Source organism: Carassius gibelio, chromosome A10, assembly GCF_023724105.1.
Source record: "Carassius gibelio isolate Cgi1373 ecotype wild population from Czech Republic chromosome A10, carGib1.2-hapl.c, whole genome shotgun sequence".
Lineage (NCBI taxonomy): Eukaryota > Metazoa > Chordata > Actinopteri > Cypriniformes > Cyprinidae > Carassius > Carassius gibelio.
The window spans coordinates 16,333,220-16,353,628 of NC_068380.1; the positions used below are offsets into that span (position 1 = coordinate 16,333,220).

General features: G+C 37.0%; 3 protein-coding genes across 8 annotated transcripts; 1 reads left to right on the top strand and 2 right to left on the bottom strand.

The window, feature by feature from the left end:
• Positions 1-223: 223 nt before the first annotated feature.
• LOC128021365 (germ cell-less protein-like 1) lies at positions 224-6,847 on the bottom strand. 6 transcript variants are annotated; one of them, XM_052608489.1, is made up of 16 exons: positions 6,742-6,777; positions 6,578-6,637; positions 5,989-6,239; positions 5,471-5,594; positions 5,290-5,386; positions 5,068-5,165; positions 4,472-4,584; positions 4,317-4,382; positions 4,140-4,224; positions 2,787-2,877; positions 2,574-2,714; positions 2,377-2,446; positions 2,221-2,296; positions 1,983-2,128; positions 1,013-1,100; positions 224-913 (listed from the first exon to the last, which is right to left on the bottom strand). In XM_052608489.1, the coding sequence occupies exons 3-16, from the start codon at positions 6,162-6,164 to the stop codon at positions 782-784; spliced, it is 1,503 nt and encodes a 500-aa protein (XP_052464449.1). In that variant the 5' UTR covers positions 6,165-6,239; positions 6,578-6,637; positions 6,742-6,777; the 3' UTR covers positions 224-781. The 6 variants fall into 6 exon arrangements, with proteins under 6 accessions (XP_052464449.1, XP_052464451.1, XP_052464452.1 ...); XM_052608491.1 differs by having other exon boundaries at positions 5,989-6,175; positions 6,742-6,760; XM_052608492.1 differs by lacking the exon at positions 6,578-6,637 and having other exon boundaries at positions 5,989-6,175; positions 6,742-6,847.
• A 515-nt stretch (positions 6,848-7,362) lies between these two features.
• Positions 7,363-15,000, top strand: ggcx (gamma-glutamyl carboxylase). The gene is made up of 15 exons (XM_052608495.1): positions 7,363-7,576; positions 8,142-8,348; positions 8,438-8,596; positions 9,368-9,533; positions 9,666-9,744; positions 9,847-9,953; positions 10,054-10,217; positions 10,297-10,598; positions 10,901-11,032; positions 11,967-12,118; positions 12,210-12,379; positions 12,466-12,596; positions 12,708-12,855; positions 13,495-13,699; positions 13,786-15,000. Exons 1-15 carry the CDS (start codon positions 7,546-7,548, stop codon positions 13,943-13,945), a joined length of 2,313 nt encoding a protein of 770 aa, XP_052464455.1. The 5' UTR covers positions 7,363-7,545; the 3' UTR covers positions 13,946-15,000.
• Positions 15,001-15,042: 42 nt separating this feature from the next.
• Positions 15,043-19,449, bottom strand: snx24 (sorting nexin 24). The gene is made up of 7 exons (XM_052608496.1): positions 19,167-19,449; positions 18,742-18,825; positions 17,221-17,325; positions 17,036-17,130; positions 16,866-16,895; positions 16,599-16,663; positions 15,043-16,433 (listed from the first exon to the last, which is right to left on the bottom strand). Exons 1-7 carry the CDS (start codon positions 19,233-19,235, stop codon positions 16,363-16,365), a joined length of 519 nt encoding a protein of 172 aa, XP_052464456.1. The 5' UTR covers positions 19,236-19,449; the 3' UTR covers positions 15,043-16,362.
• Positions 19,450-20,409: the final 960 nt, after the last annotated feature.

The following is a 20,409-nucleotide window of genomic DNA, read 5'->3' on the forward strand; positions in this document are numbered from 1 at the left end:
ACATTGTCTACATTGGTTCTTTCTATGTATTATAACTGAAACATAGTGCTGTCAAATCTAATCATTGCGATTCATCGCAACCTAAAAAGTTTCTGAACATATTCTCAATTAATTTTTTTTTTTTTAGTGTGTGTGTAATTTTGTAAATCCTATTCAAACCAGTTTTATTACTGCCCTGAGAGGTTTTATTTTTTCACACTGCAGATTCAAAAAATGAATACAATTTCTTCTGTCGGTGCTGTTTTAATGAATATTTCTATCATATGACACTTGTGGTCCAATAATATTCACATTTAACCAAAACCACATTGTGTATAAATATTGAAAACGTATTACTTCATTTGACACCTGTGAAAAGCACTTAAAATGCCCTTCTGATAAGCCAACACATGCCTGTTAACCCTTCACTGTTCCTACATCAGCATGCATTGACGAATGACGTATGAAATTAGCACCAATTTCAATAATCACAGTACAAAACTGATATTCAGTCTTTCTCTTTTGTAAAAAAAAAAAAAAAAAGTAATGGCTGATAAAATGAATAACCAGCCAAACAAGTTTAAATAGAAGACAACTACAAACAGAATCAAATGAAATCCATGACCAAGAGCGATTACTCTTAGCTCTGATGCTGATATAACTAATTATTTAAAAGGCACCTGACTATTTACAAATTAAGCATACAAGTAAAATGAATGAAATGATATACATGAAGCCAACAAACTGGAACTTGAGAAGGCAGCTGGAATGGTGGCTGATGGAGGTTTTACGGTGTGTGGGCTCACGAAACACTGTTCTCCGTCTCCAGTGTGTCACCTCTCCTCTCACTGGACGGAGAAGTGTAGAGGAAGTTACAGCACACATACAGAGGAAAAGACAAGAGCCGGCTGTCCAGATTCATCACCACGTATTCCTGCATACATATCACACAATTAAGTTGTTCAGTCAAGCCAAGCCTTATTAAAGTAACTGGAAATAAACTGGTTTTATATTTAGCATTACGACAGAACACCTGGTCCTTTTCAAGAGTAACAAGCTGGTAACCAGTTGACCGGCTGAAAACCACTCTTCCACTGTTATCAAATGAAGCAAGACGCAATCTGAAAAAAGGAAAGAAAAGTTTTCCACCTTATTAAATACTAAATTAAATCATAATAACTATATTAAATATATATATATAAATATATTAAATATATATATATATATATAAAAGGAAAACTGTTTTTTTCATGCATTGGTCAATTTTTTGATTTCATTGTCTTCTTTCAGGCTAGCAGAAGGTAAACATACAAAATACACATTTGTTTATATTCTTACATTTTACAACGGAAGGTTTTATTTACAATACATATATTTTAAGACTGTTTATATATCCTGAAGTTTTTTTTTTTCGAAAGTTCATTCTGTATATAATTTGTCTAGTTTTATAGAAAATTATAGACAAATATTTAACTATAGATTTTTTTCCCCACTACAAATATGGTGGAAAACGATCTTTTACTGGCTGTTGACTGGACTTTCTGATTTTAAAAAAATCCCAGCTGTTGAGATCTTTCAATTTTAATAAGTAATAAAAATAATAATTTTGAACCTGGCTTCATCCAGTGTTCAGATTTCAGTTCTGGAAATGTATGCAATTTAGTGCATTTTAATTAGAGAAGGCTTATTTTGCATATTTAAACATAACGGTTCAACTATAGTAACAGTTCAAGTATCATGATATCTGTTAATTAAATATTTTAATTATGAAGTAATTTTAAATACATAATATGCATTAATTATTAAAATCATATACAAAAATTATTTTATAAATCAATAATATATTTTGTACTTAAATACTTTCATTACCTAGAAACATACATGTCCGCACATATATGTACAAGAAAATCTTATTATTATGGTTTATGGTTTAGACAGACTGTATGACATATATAATATAATATAATATAACATATAAAGTAATGTGCGGTGTAGTGGCTCACCGGTACGCTAGGTGGCGTCGTGGCTGTAAGCTGACAGCGCCTCCACATGGCTGACTGAGGGTGTTTCTCTTAAAGATGATGAACCGATTCGTATAGGTCACCAGTAGGTCAAAGCCATAGTTGAACCCTGTCCATCGCCAACAGTACTGTCGAGACAACCAAAACATATAGAGATTCTAGTCTAAACAAAACATGCAGCAAAAGATACAACATATTTAATAGCAAGAGTCCAACTCACATCGCCGTCTTTAGTCAGTTTACGGCCACAGCGCATGCTGTTCAGCTCAGACTCCTCTTTATTGGCTTCTTCTGGTCTGTAACATCATATTCACTTATTTGCAATTCAAACCAAATTTAATGTTTAGCAGTGACGAAGTTTGGGCCGTTCGCTCACCCGTTATCATTATCATGTTCTGTTCTCAGCATAGCAAACCACTGCTGTTTGTACACGGCGCTCAGCCACTCTGATAAAGACACAAAAGTAAGTCAATAGACCATTTGAGGACAACCTGATGCATACTGCACTCAAAACTGGTCTCCGAATCCTTTAATCTGACTAGCTTCATGTCATTTCTGGGAGGAAACTCTCACCAGGAGGAAGGATGTTGTCCCGTTCCAGCATGCGGGCGGAGGCCAGGTCATTGATGATGTACTGCAGGCGGATGTGTCTGAAAACAGGGACGTAGGGCATCCCGTCATCTGTGTTGAGAAACGGCTCCTCTTCTCCAGCCTCTGTGGGTGAGTGTGGCAGTCAGGGGGAAGGTTATATAAATGCACATATGTATTTCTATGCAGGGAACGTACCTCTTCTTCTCTTACACAGCCAGGCGTCTGCATCGAGCAGAAGTTGTTTGATCGGCCCGTCCCAGGATGGATTAAGCTTCAAGAACATCCACTGGAAGAATCAAAAACATACAGCAGTGATGTAGTTTTATTGCACCACTGAACACCAGCTCTAACCCTGTGAAGCAGGACGGACCAGATAAAAGACCCTCAACTATTAGAATGCAATTCACATTTTATGCAACTTTATACTGTCTTTGCATCATGTTTGAAACACCAGGTACTTATAGTAACTAACTGGTCACAACAAAACTTTATTTGTCATCGTATTTATAATCCTTGAAACACTTCTGTTCATTTCTTTTTCTCGTTTTTGTTCATAAAGGAACCTTTAAATTTACATTAATATTTCAAAACTATTTCAATGCCAACAAAAAACATCAGGTTACAGATAAAATAAAAAGTATGTTAATACAGTAGGGTATGAGTAATAAATATATTCATATAATAAATTAAATAACATTATTATTAATAAAAAAGGGTAGTAAACACTGTTACAGTTATACATTAATAACACACACACACACAACACATACAAAATCAGTTCCTACTGTGTTTGCATATATATCTATGTTGTCAAACGATTAACAGCTATTAAAAACAATTAATCCAAAATAAGTTCTTGTTTACATAATATTTGTGTACACCATGTATATTTATTATGTATATATAAATACAAACACATGCATGTATATATTTAAGAAAAAAATGTTGTGTGAAAAATATGTTGTTTATATATTTAATATATTTATGTATAATGTAAAATATAAATATATAAATATTTAAGTATATATAAGTATATACATGTAAATATTTTTTATTTTGTTACTTTGTGTGTGTTTATATATACATAATAAATATACACAGTACACATATATATTATGTAAACAAAACACACACACACACACACACACACACACACGTCTAGTTAAAAGCTAAAATTGTATAATAATAATACATAATTTTAAATAATTTCATTTTATTTAACATTTTCACTGAGGTGGGCATAAAACAAATGCATTACAAAGAAATACACATATTTCAAATGCATGTTGTATGATATATTTTTCTATTATGTATGAACTATTATTAAGCAAGCATAAATTGCCTAATTCCACTAAATATTCATTTTAAAATATTATAGAAATTAATCTTGTTCTTTTATCAAAACAAAGGAAATAAAATAAACATTTAATGTATTGAATAAACATATATTTTATAGAACAAAATACTAATAATAATAGCATTAGTTGACAGAGCAGATAATGTACTATAATATCATGAAATGCTATGATGATGCATGACGTGATCTACCTTTTTCAGTGCCGTGTAGACGTCCATTTCCACTTGCATTACGAACAGATCAGAGGACTGAATGAGCTTTTCCATAATCTCCGCCCTACACACACACACACATATTAAAACAGAGCAAACATAAGCACTAAAACCTTGAGATGAGGTCAGACACAGATGCACACAGTAAGACTGTACCCGAGCTCCTTCATTAGGTCCACGTTCTGATGTGTCATCAGGTTACTGAGGAGCCACTCTAAACACCTGCAAAGCACAGAGAACATGCAACACATTCAGTATGTCACACGTGTGTTAGAGAATAACCAGAAAGGAAAGCAGACAAGACTACGGACTTCTTCATGACGGAGTCCAAGCCGTACATGGTGGCCGCGTTATAATAGCTGCACACAGTCTTCACATTCACGTTCTCCTTCATGGTCTCCCCACACTGCTGGATCAGTCCATCCTGGGAAAGACAAACGGCAATTTAAGCATCATGCTAGAAAGACAACCTGCAAAAGTGATCACGGGGTTAATATTATTAATTAAAAACAACTCGATTTTTATATTTTCATCAAAAATCATTTCTGTAGCATTATACATTACATTATACATTGCTGTCACACCTGAAATAACACCTAGAAATTAAACCGTTATTATAATCAACAGGTAGTGAGGGCAAAATATTCTAGATTTATAATGTGCAACCCGCTAGTAATGATTTGAACTATGACTATCAAAAGTAAACCTTGCAATTTGTAGCCGGTAAGATCATTTTATGAAGCTAACAAGATGAATTAACAACCAATGTTTTGGTTTGCAATCCATAAAATGAATGCACATGGTCATAAAAAGGTCCGAAAAAGGGGAAAGGATTAATGAAATAGCATTATAGAGTAATTGTACGTCTTTATGGAATCAGATGGTAATGAACCCCAAACATACTCACCAACTGAAGCATAAAAGCAGCAGCGAGAACATGAACAACTCGACTGGGTTTGATCAACACGTCATCCCTGTAGAGTGAGCCGAAAACCACCTGCAGGGCTACAGAAGAAGATGAAAACACAGTCGGGATATGACCGTTTGGTGTTCACAATACAGAAACAACAACTACTTGTTGGTTCATTGCATCAAGAAGGTGTTAAAAACATATTTTCATAATCCTCACCCTCCGTGTCAATTTTTGGGTCTGGAATCTCAAGCTCAATAACCATCATGTTCGACTCCTTCCAGGATCCACTGAACGTGCTGGAGAAATAGCCGGACTGTAAAATGAGAGGGAAACACTTTAAAAAGAACGTTTCTGTCTTAGTACCCTGTTATTAGGAGAACTGAACAGCTGGACCGACCTGACTCAGGTATATTTTATGCAGGTTCCACTCCTGCCCCAGGGCGCGGATCTGGATGTCACTCTTTTCTCCATTCAGAAACAGTGTCTGGTAGATGTACTTTGAGGTGCTTTTAAACTTCTTCCTGTTCACAGAAAGAATGCAGACAAACCCCCGAAAACATCAGACGCATTTACTAAACACAATGCTATTAATGTGACAATGCAGGCATCCGGTGTCACATTTATGACTAAAGTTTAAAAGTAAGGTTTTCTTTTTTCTTTTTTAAGAATACTTTTACTCAGCCAGGATGCTTTAATTACATCAGAAGTGATACTAAGGATATTTAGAAGATCTATTCAAGGAAAATAATAATTCAAAGATACAAATGTTTAGCAGCACAATATATATATATATATATATATATATATATATATATATATATATATATATATATATATATATATATATATATATTATTTTGTCTAAAGTATTGTGAGATCAGTAGTGCGTATCAAACAGAGTCGTGGCATCCTCACCTGCGTGGCGTGTCCAGCTGACTGTCCTCTTCCTCGGGCTCGCTGTCACACTCAGAGTGTGAGCTGTGTTTCCTCTTCCTGCACTCACAGCTGTGTGTGTTTCCAGCACACTGCCTCTCCACAGCCTCCTCTGGGCCCCGGGGGGACGACTGGAAGCGGCTCCCGAGCGAACCCATAATTATTCAGCCTACAAAAACACACTGCCCGTGTCACCAAACTGGTTAACAGCACTGACGTGGCCTGGGTGCCACCTGCAGAAAGTCCAATAACAGACCAACTTAAACACTATGAAGTAGTCAGGTGTCAGACTAATTTTCCAGAGCTTAGTTTGCATTATCTAAAGTGAATTTGCCTAAATTAATGTTACTGCACATTCCAGAGGTTCTAATGGAGAAGCTTCAGGCTGATGGTTTAGTACAGAATCAGATGCTGTGTTGTGAAGTGACTGGCTTACAAGCATGTACTGATGACGAGGTGTCAGTATCACCGTTATACTGTCTTGACATCATGAACTTATTATCTCTGCATACGCTGTCGTTTTTATGATACTAAACACTAGTAAACAAGCGTGTCTCTTGTAAACACTCACTCCAAGCTGCTGCTGTCTCTCAAAATACAAGGACACACCGTGGAATCTGTTCATCAACCGCTGTGCAAATGCATCATCAGGCGTGTAACGAACGGATAAAAATCGGCTGTAAATTGTATAACAAATAAATCTGCAGTTTGAAACAAAAGCAGACTGGTAAATACCAAACACAAGGTCTGTCTCTCCTCCACGCCGCGGCCGGCTGTGATGTTCGCCGGGTGCCGCTGCCACCTAGAGTTGCGGAGAGGCATCATCAAAAAAAAAAAAAAACCTTTTGTGTTATGAAAAAGTTTCAGTTTTCATAACAGTTTTTTTTGTGTGTTGCTTAATGTCTATCAGATATTTGTAAATTCTTATTACTATTTCACACACACACACACAGACACACACACAAACACACACAATAAAAAACTCTTCAATTCCGTGAACATGGTAACCAAAATTTATTAAGTAAATAATTAATCGATCATTAGGGAACGTTCTGTCTATGCTCTGTCTACATTCTGCACCCCAAACAAACAAACAAATAAAATAAAAATAAACGAGAACCAAATACTAACATTAGGGGGACGTCCAGTGTCTGAAAAGTTCACTGCATCACATAAATGGTTTTGGTCTTCAGCTGAGATATTTTTATTCGCTCTAAAATAGAAATGAAAAAAATGTTGCAACCCAAATCAAATCACAGCCAGTCGTTGACGTGCTCATGTTTGACCACTAGAGGCGCTGCTCGTTTCTGCGCTCCTTCGCTGGTCAATGTGAAGCAGCCAATCAGCGTTCAGATGTCCTCGCCGTGCGCGTGCCATCTTCGGAGAGCCGACCTTCCAGGACGCTGTGCGTCTGTTTGACACGTAACTCGCTCTCACGCGCAGAAGTCTACAGATGAGTCGGTTGTAAAGGTATTTCGGTCGGTAAGGCTGACAAACATTTTGTAACGTTTAGCGCAGACTGGTTTCATAACCTGCAACATGGAGCCAGGAGCGAGTGACGCGTCAGCAGGTAAATACTGACTGTATTACTACAGTAAAAGTGGCATAAAGAGATGCATAAAAGACTACCGAACGACGATGCATACTTGGACATTAGGTTTAGTATGCATCTGATTATTTAAGGATTATACATCGTTTGATTAATTAAGCGTATTAAAAGTTAAATGTAAATGATGTTATCTGATTCATTTACGCTGAGTAGAGAATAATTCACGTATTGTTCTATGAAGTGTAACTTATAAGAAAGAGGCGCTTATTTATATATCACAATTCATTCAGTTAAGAAAATGTTAACATAAAAGATTAAAGCTGTAAAATGAATGTGGATATTTGATCTAAAAGAACATTATAAGAAATAGTTTAGAATGATTTGAGTTTGTATTGAAATCTCTCACTGAAAGTTTTGGTAAACTTGAGCAGAAACTCCACAGATGAGATGCTCTTGTTTTGTTTTCTCTCAGGGTGAAATATACTGGAGACGTATACTAAGTTTCCTTTTGCTCTTAGTTTAATCTCATTGCTGTCTAGGAGAAGCAACGGAGACATTAATGAGATTTGATTTGTCTCTTCCACAGGTGCTCCATACGTGGAACCATCCAAAGGGAAGAAAAAGGGCAGTAAGGAGAACAAACAGGAAACCCTGGCCCCATCGGAGCACACCAGCACTATGAAGCGTCTCTTTGGCTTCGAGAAGGAAGACATCTCCTCATGGCATCGGCTGGTGTGTCTCCTCAACCGCCCCACTGACCCAGCCTCATTGGGCATTTTCCGTTTCTTATTCGGTGAGTGCTCATGCATGGCTTATGAGATTTTACAGCATCCATAATTCTGAATAGTTGTTCAGGTGTTAGTGTGTGATGTGTTTTCTCAGGTTTGCTGATGGCGCTGGACATCACCCAGGAGCGAGGCCTGAGTCATCTGGACTACAAATATTTAGATGGGGCACCGGTATGCCGCTTCCCCCTCTTCAACTTCCTGAAGCCCCTTCCCATGGACTGGATGTTCTTTGTGTATTTTGTGATGTTCCTTGGTGAGCTCCTCGAAAAAGTCTATATGAAATACAACAGTAGCTATGTTTCCGTCCAAAGATGCAAATTTAGCTTATGCGCAAACCTGGATAATTGCATAAATCATTTGCCAATAAAGCACCGTTTCCATCCAACGAGTCAAAAATCGTCACTTCCTAAAAAACTGGCATTAAATATCTCTAAGAAAACTAGAAGAAGCCACTGAATATAATAATTTTCATTCGAAATAAATGACTTGCGCTTCAGAGAGAGCAGACGTAACACTATAAATTTGGTCATTGCTTTTAGAGGTGCATGCCTTCTGTTTGGGAACGCAGTCTTGTAAGACAGTAATTATACAAAAATACTTTGATGGCAGGCTTGCTCCAGGAATTTCAGAACCACCAAAACAAGCGCAAAGTCACATGACTTTTTCAATGCACATGCTGGAATTTATTTGGTAAATGTGTTTCCATCGTAGTTTGTGCATTTTCTTCTTATCGGATAAAAAGTGTATCTTACTCAGTTGTGCGCGTATGTTTTGTATGCGCATCTTGGCGTTTCCATCCATAGTTTTGTTTATGAAATAATGCAAAATGTGCATAAAAATAGGTGGATGGAAACAGCTAGTGATTATCCATTTATTCCTACATGGCCTTGTTTCTGGAAGTATGTTTGATAATCATATTCACTGTATACATTTCTAAAAATGTAAAGTTTTTAACTTTCAACCAAAAATCATCCAGCTTTGAGATTAATCACAAGACTGATATCCACTTGTGTGTGTTTTGCAGGTGCTGTTGGTATCATGCTCGGCTGTTTTTATCGCCTTGCCTGTCTGATGTTTATATCCACTTACTGGTACATTTTCTTCCTGGACAAAACGACCTGGAACAATCACTCTTATCTGTACGGACTCATCGGCTTCCAGCTCACGCTCATGGATGCCAACAGATACTGGTAAAGTTAGAGTATTAGGACACTCACACTTAAAAATATGCATTACACAACAAAACATCCAACCAGAAGGCATTTATTTAACAACAAAATAGCACAAGTGCACTTCACAGGAAGAACGTTGTCTTAATGCAGGTCAATAGATGGACTCCGAAACCCCAGGAAGAGGAACGCCCAGGTACCGCTGTGGAACTACACTATGCTGAGAACTCAGGTGAATCTTGAGTTAGCCAGAAATATCAACTCTGTGTTGCAGATTATCTACACTGAAAAAATGATGAATAGATATATACTGAATGTGCATTGCCTTTGACAGATTTTCATAGTGTACTTTATCGCTGGAGTCAAGAAATTGGACGCTGATTGGGTGGAAGGATACTCAATGAAGTACTTGGCGCACCATTGGTTATTTGAACCTTTCAAGTGAGTACATTAGCCACCAACAATATCTGCCCTTGTATAACAAGTTGTGTTTCTGGATCAGCATCATGTTTGCTGTTATTTCTCCTTGGCTGTGTTTCAGACTGATCTTGCCGGTTGAATTGATCAGTCTGATGGTGGTCCACGGCGGAGGTCTGATCTTAGACCTCACAGCTGGCTATCTGCTCTTCTTCGATGCCACACGTCCTGTCGCCTTCTTCTTCGTCAGCTATTTCCACTGCATGAATTCCCAGCTCTTTAGCATTGGTAAAAATGACTCCGAAAACTAGTTCACCCAAAAGATTTGCAATTTCGAAGACTTCATTATATTTATTTTTATCCTCAGGAATGTTTTCTTACACCATGTTGGCCACTAGCCCTCTCTTCTGCTACCCTGACTGGCCCAGACGCTTTTTCGGCCGTTTCCCTGAGTTCCTCCAGCCCATACTGCCCTTCACCTCTCCTGCCCCAATTCCCAGCTCCTCCTGTGTCTACCCAAATCCACCCAGTGGGTCTAGAGAACAACAAGGGGCTCACGCTGCTCCCAAACCCACCACTCCGAGCTTCAAGCACAAGTTCAGAGCCATCTTTACCATCCTTTACATCATGGAGCAGTTCTTCTTGCCGTACTCGCACTTCATCACGCAGGTGTGTGTGCAGTTTGATCTAGAAGCTTCAGTCGATCAGAGGATACAGCGCTTTCACAATCAAAGTAAATACAGATAGTGAGCCAAAGCAAATATCTGCACAAACCTTTGGAAGAGGAATCACAGGCTTTACTGGGAAGAGATTATAGACTATGCCTAGAGATTTGAACAAAAAGTTATAAGTCTAAGAAATAAACTCATCCTGCACTGTTTGTGCTTAAGGCATGAATGATACTTCTGATTGTTTTATTGGTAATTACGCAACATTTCAGATTTACACAATTTAATCTCTTGGCTATACAGGGCTATAATAACTGGACAAATGGACTCTATGGCTACTCCTGGGACATGATGGTTCACGCTCGCTCACATCAGCATGTCAAGATCACTTACAGAGACGGCGTTACGGGGGATGTTGGATATCTGAACCCTGGAGTGAGTCAGTTGTATAGGAATGTTCCAGGTTAAATAAAGGTTAAACTCTGTTGGTAATCATTTGGACACATACCTAAGTTTATGGAAGATTTATTTTGTGTATATACATTTTTCATTAACTTGCAATAGAAGTATATGGAGAGAGAAAAAAAGTTATTCTGAATGAATTTTTCATGATTATTGATTATTGTGTGCTACAGATAACTTCAATAGAATTGAAAGGGTTACTCCACCCCAAAATGAAAATGTTGTGATTAATCACTTACCCCAATGTCGTTCAAAACCCGTAAAAGCTTCACAATTTAAGATATTTTGGATGAAAAATATTTTGGACGTAGGCAGCTTGCAGTCTTTTGTGTCAGCCGCACTGCACAAGGATACGTTTTCTATGTGGATTTAAGCTTTGATTTGAACTAAAACAGCGCATCAGTGCATCACGGCTGACACAAAAGAGCGCAAGCTGCCTGCGTTCAGCTCATATTCTCCAAAAAGGTGCTACGCTGATGCAGAATTGTTGAATAAAGTCACTATTTTTGTTTTCTTCTCGTACAAACCGTATTCTCGTCGCTTCATAACATAACAGTTGAACCACTGATGGCACATGGACTATTCTGATGACGTTTTTAATCCTTTTCTGGACCTTGACAGTGTAATTTACTTGGCAATCTATGGGACAGTCACAAGCCTCCTGGTTTTCATCCAAAATATCTTAAATTGTGTTCTGAAGACGAACAAAGCTTTTATGGGTTTTGAACGACATTGGGGTAAGTTATTAATGACAAAATGTCCTTTTTGGGGTGGAGCAACCCTTTAAATTGTTTTTGGCCCAGGATATTTCTTATTTTAGCACTACACCAACTGGAAGTAATTGAAATGCTATCACAACATTATAATGCTCTTTTATATATACTTATCTTCTTATTTCAACATGCAGGTTTTCACTCAGAGCCGGAGATGGAAAGACCATGGAGACATGTTGAAGCAATACGCTACTTGCCTCAGTGAAAATCTGCCACAGTTCAATATCTCAGACCCGGAGATCTACTTTGACATTTGGGTGTCCATTAACGACCGCTTCCAGCAGAGGTTAATAATGCGTACCCTGTGTTCAGCTGACACTGCTAAACGATAGTCCAAGGCTTCTGATATCAAGGTTGGCTTTCTTTGTGTCCTGTAGGATATTTGACCCACGTGTTGATATCGTAAAAGCCGATTGGTCGCCGTTCCAGCCCAATCCATGGCTAATGCCGCTGCTCGTTGACCTCTCACCGTGGAGGACTAAATTTGAGGAGATTGAAGGGTCTTTAGACAACCAGACTGAGGTGGTCTTCATCGCTGATTTCCCAGGTATATGTCTGTGTGTTTTACTAGAATATCTTTGCGTATTCAACCACACAGATGCTCGGTTACTACTGCTGTTGTTGCATTCACAGGCCTTTATCTTGAAAACTTTGTGAGTGAGGATCTCGGGAACACCAGCGTTCAAGTCCTGGAGGGTCTGGTGGATGTTGAAATAGTGGACGAGAAGAAGAACTACAGTTTACAACCTGGAGAAAAGATGCAGGTACAATTCTTTGTTCCTCTTAAATGAACTCCGATTCATTCTACTGGAACATTTTCAATTCTTGCTATTATTGTTTGTGTCTATGTTCATTTGATGTGATTGTGTATTAAGATTCCAGCTGGTGAGTACCATAAGGTGTACACGGTGTCTGAAGGGCCGTCGTGTTACATGTACATCTACGTAAATACTACTGAGGCAGAGCTTCAGAAGAACTTCACAAAGCTTTCTGAACTTCAGGAGAAAGTGCGCAATGGAACGGGTAAGGCACTTTCCATGATGTGTCAGAGTTTTGATCAGTTTAAAGAAAAATAGTTCCCATGCTTTTTGTTTTGTAAGCTTATTTTCAATTGCTCAAATTAATTAACATTACCTTATGTTCAAATGTTTGGAGTTTGTTTTTGAAAACAGTCGTGCTACTTCATAATTTGGTGTAAAGAAACCATGATACATTTTCTATTCTGTATTTATGGTGAATAATAAGTTAAAAAAAAACAGCTTCTACTTTAAATATTGTAAAAATAATTTGTAACCATTATGTCTTTAGCTGATTCTTTTTAATCAGTTTAATGCATCCTTCTTTAATAAAATAACCCAAACTTGTATTTCCACTTTGATTCGCACCATTTCAAACTGCATTCACACCAACAATGTGAATTCAAATTTAATTCAGATTAAGGCAGTGTAAAACGTATGCCACAAAACAAATGGCAACAACATCTTTATTTAAAACATGAACACAACTTTACTTTTAAATAACAGTACTTGTCTATTTCAAACTCTCCCTGGCCTTCATAGTAACACGTCCCTGAACATCACTGCTAGTAAAAGAAGCGAAGTTATTATTTTTTTATGTAGCTCCCCTGAAGAAACGGATGTAACCACTTGTTTCTGTTTGTAGAAACCGAGCCTCTGCCTCCTGAGCTGCAGCCGCTCATCACCGGTCTCGACGACCAGGACTCGGACAACAGCGTGATCGACCCTGTCGTGCGACTCTTCCTGAAGCGACAGAAGCGCATGCAGGAGGTGAAGAAGAGACGAGAAGCTTCTATGATCGAAAGATTCCAGAGATTTGCCTCGAAGAAATACTACTCGATTAGACGAGGGTATGTTAAGGCATTAACTCGTATATTATATGCCTACAGTCACGTGTGACAGTTGTGAATAGTGTTATTTTGGTTTATCTTTTGAGGTTCCTGATGACAGCCATTGCTTTGCGTAACCTGGCTGTGGGTTTGCCACCGCTGGAGCAACTGACAAGAGAAGTGGCCTTCGCCAACATGAAGGAGCCAGAGACCGAGACCAGCCAGGATGAGCGTCTTAAAGATGAAGTGGGCCACGGAGAGCTGTGAGAAAACACACTTACTGAGCTGCTGGTGATCCTGCAGCTAATCAACAAATGCTTTAGTAGGTCAGTATTTTTGGAGCATTCCACAATTGTGAAAAAAAAACTGTTTGTTTACAATTTGTTTTTTTATTATTTACTGAAACCCAAAAATCTGCCTTCTTTTACACACCCTTGTGTTGTTCTAAACCCATGACTGTTAGATTTTTATACAGTAGTCGTAAAGATTATTTTATGGTACCATTTTCTGTTTGTATTTTTGAGTTTGCAAATTATATATTTTTTTTTACTTCCATTGTATGGAAAAGAGCAGTGGGAACATTCTTCAAAATATCTTCTTTTGAGTTCCACCAATATACAGTTTATACAGGTTTGGAACAACATGAAAGTAAAATGGGGGTTTATATTTACGGTTTAGAATTTTCGGTCGAACTATCCCTTTAAATACGGAAGCTTCTTTCTCTCACAGAATAGAAATATTAAAGTAATTGCGACTTTCTCATAATTATGACTTGTTTTTCCTCCTTCTTAGAATTCTGCATGTGTATCAAAAAAATGGCTCGTAAATGCAAGGAAAAAAATAGTGAGAGAACATGTTACAATTACATTTTGTATATTTTTATTCTGTGGCAGAAATAAGCTGCAATTTTTTGCTCCCTGGTTACTGAATTTCAATTAACGACACTAAAATTTGACTTGCTTCTTTTTTTCTTTTTGGAGTAGAGTCTAGTATTTGCTGGTTTAAAAGCTATTGATTTTACTGTAATTTTTCAAGTATTAAACCTAATAATTAAATCTTTTTAAACTATTTTCAAATCCTCTTTCAATTGGATAAATCTTGTCTATAAAATGTGCCAAACATGCACAGGTTCTGAATGGTCTTTAATGCATAAGTTTCATTATGCAAAATGCTGCATTACTGAATGCCGGGTTTTATGCAAAAAAAAAACCTTCTCACAGCTTTTATATGCACACTATGAATTTGAGATTAAGAATGCAAGAAAGATGTCCAGATGGGATTTGTCTGTATGTGTAAGTTTTTGAATAAACAGTGCAACACTACCCTAATGTGTCATTATAACATGATTGAAAGATGCCAAAGTATTTAACTAATGAATGAATTGGATGTTTTATTGCTTTCAGGTTTAAAATGATATACATTTACAACTGACCTTTTCACCCTTGTTAAAGTGCATGAGAACCCATAGTGTTAACAATAACACACACATGATGGAATGACACACTGTCCATATACAGAATTAAGACCTCTAAATGAAAAAAACAACAAAACTAGAACTGGTACATAACTAATCCTGTTTCAGTTTCACTATCAGCTTTATATCATCTAAACAGGTTAAACTTCTCAAACTGCATTATCTTCCCTACTACTTCCAACAGTAGTGAGAAACTGTTACAATAGTGTTCATGAACTCTTACTACTCCGTGAAGTTAATCACTAGAAATATTAGACTAATATTAGTCCAGATTAAACTGCATTTTCAAAGAAGATAATCCACTGAAAATGGTGTACTTAGCTGCAGGTTAGCAGCGGGGAACGCCAAGTGTTTTACTTTTATCAAACGGCTTTTCTCACAGTTTTGGACAGTAACATGATGCAAGACAGACTGGCTTTACACTGGTTTGATTCATTCAGTACTTCCCTTTTCGCTATTTGAGCTGGTAATCAATAATTGCCACATCAAAAACAATGAAAATATCGTTCATAAAATAATTCAATAACATAATAAAAAGGATCAGTTCAAAGCTTACCGTATTTTTCGGACTATAAGTCGCACCTAAATAGTCGAATCAGTCCAAAAATACGCCATGATGAGGAAAAATACATATATATAAGTTGCATTTATTTAGAACCAAGTACCAAGAGAAAACATTACCGTCTCCAGCCATGAGAGGGCGCTCTGTGTTTTCAGTGTGGACTACAGGAGCACTGAGCAGCATAGAGCGCCCTCTCGTGGCTGGAGACGGTAATGTTTTCTCTTGGTTCATGTCAAATTAATTTTGATAAATCTGTCACACCCGACTAAGTCGCAGGACCAGCCAAACTATGATAAAAGTGCGACTTATAGTCCGGAAAATACGGTATTTCAAAGTCACCTCACTTGGAGTAACACACAGTCATTGGATCAAACATCATCTGATCTCACATATGACACGAGCACAGAAGTACAAATATATGCAAAGGTACTGAAACGAAACCTTGGTGTGAATGTTTACTTTGTGTCAAAATAAAATCTCAATTCCTGCAAACACGGGACACAGAAACAAACCAGTGCTGATGCCGAACTACGCTCTTAAGGCTGATAAGATGGAGTCTGTTAAACTGGTGCTGCGTGATTTAGTGTTAGTAATACGAATCCCTTTTTATCCGTGAACTCGATGTGACGTCGTCCGTAGTGCTGAGATCTACCTCGGCTGGAAGTCTGGGTAAAATATTCCACGAATCACACCTTCAATAACCATATTTGAAAATGTATCTGCAAACAATCGAGAAACATTCATTAAATGTATTTGTAAAACTATACATAGGCATATGCAGTGTTGCAGGGTTTTGTTGTTGCAGCATATTTTCGAATATGCATATGAATTCCTCTCTACCTTAGACAAAAGAAAAGAAAGTAAGCTGAAGGACAGACCCGTACCGTTGGTGCTAGGCAGCAGATAGGGATCCCTCAGGAAGAGAAGAGCTGGTTGATGTGTCAGTTTACTGCAGGGTTTGGAGAGGAAAGGTCAGAGAGAGAACGGTGACTCACAAACGAGTTGGGTTTGTGATGACGGTGATAAAACACAAAGCTGACTGTGAAATGTTTCACGCGGGTGGTGTCAGTTCCCAGCTAGCGCAATAACTTCTCAAAAGCACTTTAACAGAAAAACCTCTTTCTTTCACTAGTATATAGTAGGCAACATACCTTGATTCCTCTGATTCAGTTTCAAATGATCTAAACAGAAGAAAACACACACACATGTACACTGTACAATGATCTTTTTTGAATTGCTATATTGAAATGTCTTTGTTTGTACAACAGTCTGCTTTCTAAGGGCTTTGCTTCAGACACAATTACACACTATAAAGCCTTACCCGCAACTCTCAGTTTTTGGCAGTGACGGGAAATGGCGGATATTGAGGAAATCCAAGAATATCTTTGGAAGAACCTCATTTTCCATGAGTATAGTCTACACACACAAAGAAAAGAAAATGGTTATTCCAGAAAACAGTAAAGGGCTGTTTTTCGTCATGTCGTTTCATTTGTGAAGCATCAGAACCTGGAGGTAGAGCTCGAGTCCATGTCTCCTCTGATCAAGAACCTTGGGCACCCAGTTCCTCACATGCTTCGAAGGGATTTCTGGAGGTTTGATGATCTTTTTAAGCTATGAAGAATAGATGAAAGGGAAAACCATGTTATAAACTGGCCAGAAGGTGTCTCTAGAGCTCGCACACGGGGCAGTCACGTTCTTCACGTGGAATTTCTGCATTTACCAAAAACTCAATTGCGTAAATGTCCAATTCATCTGAAACCTGACGTCAAATATCCTCTTTCCTCAATGTACGCTGTCACATATGACGTACAGTAGCAGCACACAATAAACAGTCAACTACATTATTCTTTCTGAGCACATACAGTGAACACAAAGTACAGAAACTAGTACAGTTGTGCTGATGTTGTGCTGAAAACATGCAGATTTTTTTCAAAGGAACTATTTGACAAACGGTGATTTTTCACAAGTACATGCTGTTGCACACATTCCAGAATTCCTCTGTGAAATATAAGCCGTAATTACACACACACACACACACACATATATATATATATATAAATAAGCACTCCTTTGGAAAGACCCCGGAGCCACTGTAAGAAAACTATTAGTTAATGCATTTAATGTCTTTGGTTTTATGAATGAACAAACACCTTTACAGCAAATCATTTAGTATATATTATAAAATGAAGGGTAATGTTAATTTATAAATACATTAAAATATTAAATATAGAAATAATATAGATAAATATTAAATACAGAAATGAAAACTGAAGTACTGGCAGATCTTTTCTTCCATATTGTGATAAGTTTTGTATATCTAATAAGATCAATGAAGTCCATTTTAAAATCTTTAATAAAATGCATCCTGTTAATTCTTCCATTTCTACATATTCAGACATGCTGTTTCTGCAAAGTATTAGAAGAAAACACCTGACAATTTATTATTTTATTGTAAAAAATGTGAATTAAGTTCTTTAATCACATTAATCAGACTTTAAATATTCACGAGAGTTTATTTAAAGATGTGACTACATTTCGATTCAATGCTTTTCTTCTGTGCATTTTGTTTCAAAGTGTTTTTCTGTAATTCTTTCAGATCTGAGATATGATTGTGATTTCCCTGTTCATTTATGTGACTCTATGTTCTGCGAATAATAATAAAAATGCACATATAATACTTTTTATTAAATATATAAAAATGTGTGTTGTCAGTTTTTTTTATTTTATTTATTTAATGGATGAATCATTCAACGCAAGATAAATAAAATGCATACAGAAAATAGATGGGGTGAATTTGCATTTCATGCAAACTACAAAATACTGTTGTTCATTGTTAATGAGGAATTAAATAAAGTCAATGTTAAAAATGTATTGCATTTAGCAGACGTTTTTATCCAAGGCGACTTATAGAGCTATAACAAGATGAATAAATGCTTTCAGTATGGTTCATAAAACATCTGTGTTTGAGCCCTAGATACTCACACTAGATATCAGCAAATATACCATAACCACTGTATGCATGCTTACCATTTTATGCAGAGCGTAAAATTCACTGTATCGTTTCTCGACAGTGTGCTGTCTACCACACATGAGCACCTCGATCTTAAAAACCTGGGGAGAAAGAGTGCGTTTTCATTATTATTTACATATAATGCAGTGAACGGGGTGACTCGAGTGTATCACAGTGAATTCATTTAAATACAGTCTATATCAAAGCCTAGGCATCATTTTGGGCGGCACAGACGGGTCTGGAGAGGGAACAATCCCGTTCAGACGCACCCGACGTGCTCTAAAGTAGTCCGTTTACTAGGTTTTGGGACACTGCCAAAACGTCTACGACTTAAAATAGACATTAATCGTCATTGACCTGTGAATCGCAATGTTTGCTGTCGTATATTTTAATGGAAGCGTGTTTACGCCGCTGGTTCGATCTGAAAACAGATTTAACTCACCGTGTAACCCTTCTCCGCGTTACTGCCCTCCGACCGAAAAGACGGGATTGACACTTCTACGGGATGCATGATCCGACGAGATGTATCCGTTATTTATGTGGCACGACAGGTCGAATAACTGTGCGAGATTTTTGGTGGGTCCTTCGCCGTGATTTTAATGGTTGTCAAGTTCACTGAGCGCCTGACTGACATGAAAAGAATTGAAAATATTCCACGCGCTTCTTCTCCATCGCCTGCAGGCGGTTCAGCGGTGAGTGCGCGGGTGCAATGCTGCCACCTGTCGTTCAGACTCGGGAAAACATCCGCAGACCGGCGCCCCACAAATCAACATTTGGGTAGTTGACAAAATATGCAGTTCATTCATTTATTTATTTATTTATTTTTTTCAAAACATAAATATATAGAGAATCTATACATAAATATATAAGTGTGAAGTCACTTTTTATGGGTCACTATTTCAATTACTTCACTGTCTTTTCACTTTTTTTTTTTTTGCATTTTTACTGAACTGTCCCATAAATGTGTAATTTGGCGTGACAGCAAAACATTAAGAAAGAAAAAAATGATATACAAATAGCATGACAGAGATTTATCTTTATTATTAAACACTTATTTTCATAAACTGTTACTTATTCAATATGAACAAACTTGCAGAAAATTATACTATCTTAAGACGAGTGATGATTTTATCCACTGCTGAAATACTTAACTGTTCTTTAAAATATTTTGAGATAAAAAAAAAAAAAAAAATCTGTGGTTCTTTTATGTGTCATCACACTAAAGGACAGAAATGATAGTTATTGTTTTGAAGCGAAAGTGAGAAGTATTTCACTATTTTTATTTAACTTTGAATATATCAAATAAGAAATCAAGTTTAATTTTGATACGAACAATATCAAAATGTGTCATCAAAATTCAGCCAATCAGTATGTTACTGAAAGTCTTCTAGCCTCCTCACTGCACGACTCAGCTGAATATGAATGATTTATTCATTTAGATGTGAATGTTTTTTTATTTATTTATTTTTTTAATATAGGCTGTTCTCTGAAGGCATGATTTAGATTCTATTTACTTTCTGCATCGTTCTCTTACTTCCATGTCCTCTCCCTCTCATTCATTTCTTTCCATCTCATTTTATTCCTATTTTTATGACACGTTATAACAGTACAGTTTTTTTGCAAAACCATCAGGAAATATTTGAATGAATGTAATTATTGCATTTAAGAACACTGAAAATGTCAAA